Consider the following 6,768-nt stretch of genomic DNA (forward strand, 5'->3'; position numbering starts at 1 on the left):
AAGTGGGTTTAACTTCATTTTTTCAAAGCACTGTTTAATCTAAAAACATTTCTACAAACAGTCCTTGATGATCTGTTGGAAATGAAAGAGATATAGAGGGAAAAGGGGGGGGGGTGAATCTGGACTGAGTGAAGAGAAAAATCATTTAGAGTGAACCACATCTCAAAAAAATAGAACTGCTTAATTTGCCAGTTGTCCACAATAGTCACCAAATCTCAACCTAAAGATACAATTAACAGGAAGCATCAATTTCTGATTCAAAAGACAAGAATAGAAAAATGAAACAGCATAATTCCAAAGCACCCAAGTTCTATTTTAGGAGATTATAACAACTATTCAATTTAAACACAACAATATTCTACCTGCCATTTAGCACAAGTTTACTTTATAAAATATTTTGCAGAATAAATGAATAGATATTTGCAGAAAACATTTTGCTGAATAAATGCATACATGCATAATTAATAAATGAATAATGAATCCCCAGAGTTCCCCAATGGCTCACATGGTAAAAGCACAGCCAGTCATCGTATTGAGTGAGCTCAGCAAGCATGCTTTGAATTGCACTCACACCAAGTGGGAACCTACAGGATGCTTTCCATTGGCCTTGGTAACATCTGGGGCTCACATCTGGCAAATGAAAGGAGCCCATTGGCTTGAAAACTGATTTAAAAAATGTATAAAGAAACAAACAAATAAAAAACTAAGAAAATCAAATATTATGATAGAGTATATGTGGAAGAATAAAATCATCATGTGACTTGAACTGAAAAAAGAAAACAATTACAAACGACAGACCATTTTAACTTCAGGTTCCTTGTTGAAAACTTTTCTGAGTCACTATATGACATCTATAAATAAATTGTTCTGTGTCTATTTGTTTGATTAAAGATATTGTTTGGTTAAAATAATGTTCTCTTGAATAAATAGGTGTTTGTGGGTTATCAACAGTTTACCATACTAAACCAAATTACAATAGTTTGTTAGAGTCTTTATTCCCATCATTATTTTCCTTACAATAATAAAGTCTGTAAAAGTCGATAATATTTTGTGATTCATCCCTGTGGTTTATATCTTGTTTGCATAGTAACAGTGTACTTATCTTGAATAAAATATTTAAAACAAAAAACAATAAATAAATAAATACATTAATGAATAAATTACCTTTTTGAACTTGTGGTGCTATTATTATTATTATTATTATTATTATTATTATTATTATTATTATTATTATTATTATTATTATTATTATTGCTGTTGTTGTTGCTAACACAACCTCCCACATGATACCTTCTTGTTAAAATGAAGATAGGCCTACAGTATGTGTTAAAAGTTGTAAGAAAACAAGGCCTAATATTTTCTTAATATTTATTGAAACATGAGAGTGAAAATTACTGACAACTAACAATTTCAAATCACAGTAATCAGGCTTTATTATCAACATGCAGGTAAAATTATACAGAGAAATTCACTCTTATGAATTCATATGAATTAGCCCTGATACAAAGTAATATAAAGTAAAATATTTATCTATTAACCCTGGACAACTGGCAGTGTTAGCCCTCTCCTCCCTTTTCCAGATGTGCTGATTCTTTTTTAATTTGGCACTTCCAATTGTTTTTTTAACCCATTTTCTCAATTTGAAATGCTTAATTTATTTTAAGCCTATCTCACAGCTGTAACCCGGCGCTGACCAGCACATGTGGCCTCCGAAACACGTGCCGTCAGCAGTCCTCTTCTTATCACTACAAAGACCGCCATGCAGCTACAGTACTGTGCAAAAGTTTTAGGCAGATGTGAAAAAATGCCGTAAAGTAAGAATGCTTTCAAAAATAGACATGTTAATAGTTTATCAATTAACAAAATGCAAAGTGAGTGAACAGAAGAAAAATCTACATCAAATCCATATTTGGTGTGCTTACAAAATCCCTGACTTTGTGCAAGTGTACCTAGAAGAACTGATGCTGTTTTGAAGGCAAAGGGTGGTCACACCAAATATTGATTTGATGTAGGTTTTTCTGTTCACTCACTTTGAATTTTGTTAATCGATAAATATAAACTATTTAACATGTCAGTTTTTGAAAACATTCTTACTTTACAACATTTTTTCACACCTGCCTAAAACTTTTGCACAGTACTGTACCTTCAGAGCTACAATGTCGAAAGACCACGCAGTTCTGGGCCACTTGCAGGCAAAAAAAGCACATTTTATAGTGCCTTTAATATTTTAATAATTGGAAATGGTAGGGGTAGGTAATAACAAATAACCACACACAAGTACAGTAACTCTATGTTTCAATACTCTGTATTTAACAATGATAGGGTAATGCACGTGAAACCTCGAACCAGCAAACCTCTTATGAACCTCAGGTCCCACCTCCATCAATCCATCACAGCCAATCTCTATTCAGTTTCGCATCTGACCTAATCCGGTTTTGATATCAGCGCAACCTGGAAGGCCTGTGCTTTTCCCTTCCTAAGATGGCTGTCACAACAGGTCTTCCTGCTTAAGACATGTTCCATCTTGGTATGTCCCTGCATGGACTCCCTCTATTATTTATTTACTTACAACTGTTACAAAATACCACGGTACAAAATATCACAGTACAAAGTATGACATTCTGACTTAAGTGATGGTTAAACGCGCGTGACACATTTTTGATTATCCCGTTTTGGCCCCTTCCAACCCAGAGTGTTTTTCGGGGAACACATAAAAGATACAATATCAAAAATATTTTTGAAAGTACTGTGTTTAAAATAGGTAGGCTTCCATTTATGTACTGTAGTTTGTTTTGTTGGTACAGTAGGCTATGTTTTCAACAGAAGAAGTATTTTAATGATAAGATTCTGAAAATATCAGTGGTCAAAAGAGTCGATACGTGGACTGCAATACAGCACATACTTTTAAATCCTATACGTATTGTTGCAGTATGTAAAATTCCCCGCTAACAATCCAACCGCAAAGTGAAATCAAAATGTTACCCATGCACAGAACTGCGTAGGAGGTAATGCAATTTAACACAAGTAAAAAAAAAAAAAAACAGTTTCCAGAATTAAAGCAGTATCCAAAGTTAGTATTCAAAATTGCAAAATATTGTTCGATAAGGCCCTTTAATGAACTGTTTAATGATTCACTTTAACATTACTGAGTATAGCATGTCTTGATCGCTTTCTTTGAGCTGCATTAGTCAGGTAAAACCGGCGGGAGCGCTGTGTAACTACACAATAAATTAGACTGATTTAGCCCGTGAGAACAAAAAAAAAAAAAAAATCCGCGGGTCTGTGACAGATTTCCAAATACATTGTAACATTGAAGAGGTGGGCTCTGTATCAGAAAACTGGTGAGAAGTGGTGCAGAACTGGTGCATTGATTTGTATACACACACACACACACACACACACACACACACACACACACACACACACACACAGTATATGTAACAAATTAATGCAGTTACCCGTCACACGTGATTTCCGAATCCGTCACCAGTTTTTTGATACAAAGCCCATCTCTTCAATGTTACAATTTATCTGAATATCCGTCACAACCCGCTTTTTATTTTTTTAATTCTCTAATGCCAAATCAGTCTGTTTAATATTGTGCTGTTACACAGCGCTTCCTCCAGTTTCACCTGACGAAAATGCAGCCAAAACAAAGCGAACGAGACATGCTAGGGTAATGTAACAGTTAATCATTAAACAGTTATAACTACTGTGATGTATTATTATTATTATTATTATTATTATTATTATTATTATTATTATTATTATTATTTATTATTATTATCTGTGATCTTTAGTTGCTTTTGTGCATTTTCATTTGCAAGTGAACTGTGATATTAGGGCCTCATCGAGCACTATATTCTGCAATTTTGAATACTGACTTAGGATATTGTTTTAATTATGGAAATTTGGTCCTTGTTGTTGTTTTAATCTTTTGGTCTTTTAAATTATCCTATATATATATATATTATAATATATATCTATATATATATATATATCTATATATATATATATATATAATATATATTGTAAAACAAGTCCTTGTACATTTATGAAAAATGTGATGCAACTTTAAGAAACTAAGTCAAGTAGACACAAGTATTGGCTTGTGTCTTATTCAGTATACACTCGGTTTTTGTCTATTGCAAAAGCAGATTTGGTATGTGCATTGCAGCCCATAACAACATATTTATATTTAGCTGGTCCAATTACAGCAAAGCACTGGTGATGTCAGTTCAAGAATCACAGCCCTGGTGGTATAATATTTTGTCCAGGTGATTTCAGAAACTCAAGCAATCTTAATTAATTACATATATAATAACCACAATTTGCCTGAAATAAAAATAAAACACATTTAGTATAACCCTTTTGGTTTATCAGACTTGTCAAAGCTTTGTGTACATACTGATAGTTTTAATTTACAGTAGATTAGTTTCAACTGCTCTGTGTTATAGCCCCTGGGCAAGGCTGGTCTGCTCCCTTTAGACCCAGACATGGGAACTGAAGATTAAGAGCTTCCTGATCACCTTTATTTAACACAAAAACAAATAAACAAAACACAGAAACAAAATAAAGGTGTTCAACACAAAACACCTCAAACACTACAAAACCAAACCCTTCAAAATAAACAACACAACACCCAAGCTTCATTTAATCAAAATCAACAACATTTGGATGATGTAGTTGGTGTCAAGGCTCTAGCTCTAGCTTGGTTTTAAAAATTAAATTAGGTCACTAACACCATGGTTACCAATTAATTGTGTTGTTTTAATCTTGCCCATTTTTAAAACCATGCTGAGGCTGTTACAATGCATACAATAGAAACACATTTTGCAAGCCTTGATTAGGTTGCACACATCATATACTCATCATTTAAATCCCAGCGAGAGAAATAAAAAAAAAAAAAAAAAAAAAAAACCTTTTTTAAAAGGTTGAAAACACATTATTGTATTAATAAATATTGCGTTGTAGAGCATAAGGTTAGAAAATTGGGCCTGTTAACTGTAAAACAGCATGTGCTTCAAGTAAGTAGGAATAATTGAAACTAAAACATTGAATTTTTAAAACAAAATCTTACTTTAAACAGATGTGTCCTTTTTTATTTACAGATAATATCAATAATATATATTACAATATATATTCAGGGTTTTGGACTAATTTTAACCATCTTAAGCAGAATATGTATTCTGTTCATAATTTCCTTGGTTTTCAGTGTGTAAACAATGGGGTTTAGAAGTGGTGGGATGCAGGCCGACAGTGAAAGGTTAAGCATTCTGGTATCCACCTCCACAGCAAAAATAAAGAATCCTAAAATGTAAAGTATTAATGTTGGCAAATAAAATATTGTCACCAAGGTTAAATGTTCTGTGCAGGTTTTAAACGCCTTGAACCGGCCGTCGACAGATTTTATTTTTAACATAGCTCTTATTATACACACATATGACACAATAATAAAAGACAATGGGCCAAATATCAGAACCATGCTAAAAGTAACTGCTGTGAGCCAGTGCAGAGAATAGTCATTACAGGCTAACCGAAACACAGGTGCGTAATCACAGAAATAACTGTAAATAGTTATTGATTTACAGAAAGACAGTTGGTTCATTATAACAACTGAAAATCCTGTCAGTGAGACAATCACTACCCAGGCTGTTGCTATGATTATCAACATTCTGCTATTTGTATTGATGGCATGTTGTCTTAGAGGAAAGCATATAGCTACTAACCTGTCATATGCAAGTATACTGAGGGAAATAGATTCCAGTGAGGAAAAAGTAAACACAAAGAACATTTGTGTCAAGCAAATATTATATGGCATAAAATGGGAATTCATAAGGAATATGTCAATCATTTTAGGTATCATTGAAGAACTGTAACACACGTCAATTACAGCTAAGTTGACAACAGCAATATACTTTGGAGTATGAAGACATCTCTCTGCCCAAATAACTGTGATAAGTAAAATGTTTGCTAACACTGTTACAATATAAACAATACCTAAGAAAATCAAATAGTAATTAACATTTGGCAAAGAAGAAAAGCCTATTATGTAAAACCCTGGTGGTCGTACAATTGATCCATTTAGGACAGCAGTCATTGTTGTTTGCTGAGTGTTCATTGTTGATGCCAGAGTTGATTTTCTTCAATGGGCTCTGCTTCTGTAGAAATAATAATAATAATAATAATAATACACATGTGAACATTGTAACAATTCAATAAAGAATCAAATATAGTACTGTTTAAAAAAAAAGAATTGAAGAATCTGCAAGGATGGTGTTACCAAAGCAAGCACTGTATGGAATAATACTGTTTTGAGGAAACAATATAAACATACAGACTGTGTTTTAATTTACCAGTTGCTTTGAAACAGATGCCTTCCTGCATTCTTCAATGTTTTACTATCATTTTTTTCTAATATTATTTGGAAAAAAAAACAAACAATTTGTTATGCATTTGCTTCAAATAGCATTATTATTTGTATTATTATTAGAAAAGTATTTAGAAAAGTATTTATATATATATATATATATATATATATATATATATATATATTATAAATATATTATATAATATATATATATATATATATATTTTTTTTTGTTTCCAAAATGTCAGGACAGTACTGTAGTACAGTCCTCACTACAATATCCCTGCCAGTATTTAAATCTACTCAATACATTTTTTTTTTTTTTTAATGCAGGCTTTGAGTTGTAACCCCAAAGGTTTCTTACCAGTTTGCCACTGTCGCTGCTCTTTCAGAAACCT

General features: G+C 32.5%; 1 protein-coding gene across 1 annotated transcript; it reads right to left on the reverse strand.

Moving 5' to 3' along the window:
* Positions 1-5,143: 5,143 nt before the first annotated feature.
* On the reverse strand, positions 5,144-6,121 carry LOC121321173 (olfactory receptor 1F1-like). Its single transcript, XM_041260071.1, has one exon. The coding sequence runs from the start codon at positions 6,119-6,121 to the stop codon at positions 5,144-5,146; it is 978 nt and encodes a 325-aa protein (XP_041116005.1).
* Between the last annotated feature and the right edge of the window lie 647 nt (positions 6,122-6,768).

Source organism: Polyodon spathula, chromosome 9 (genome assembly GCF_017654505.1).
Source record: "Polyodon spathula isolate WHYD16114869_AA chromosome 9, ASM1765450v1, whole genome shotgun sequence".
Taxonomy (NCBI): domain Eukaryota; kingdom Metazoa; phylum Chordata; class Actinopteri; order Acipenseriformes; family Polyodontidae; genus Polyodon; species Polyodon spathula.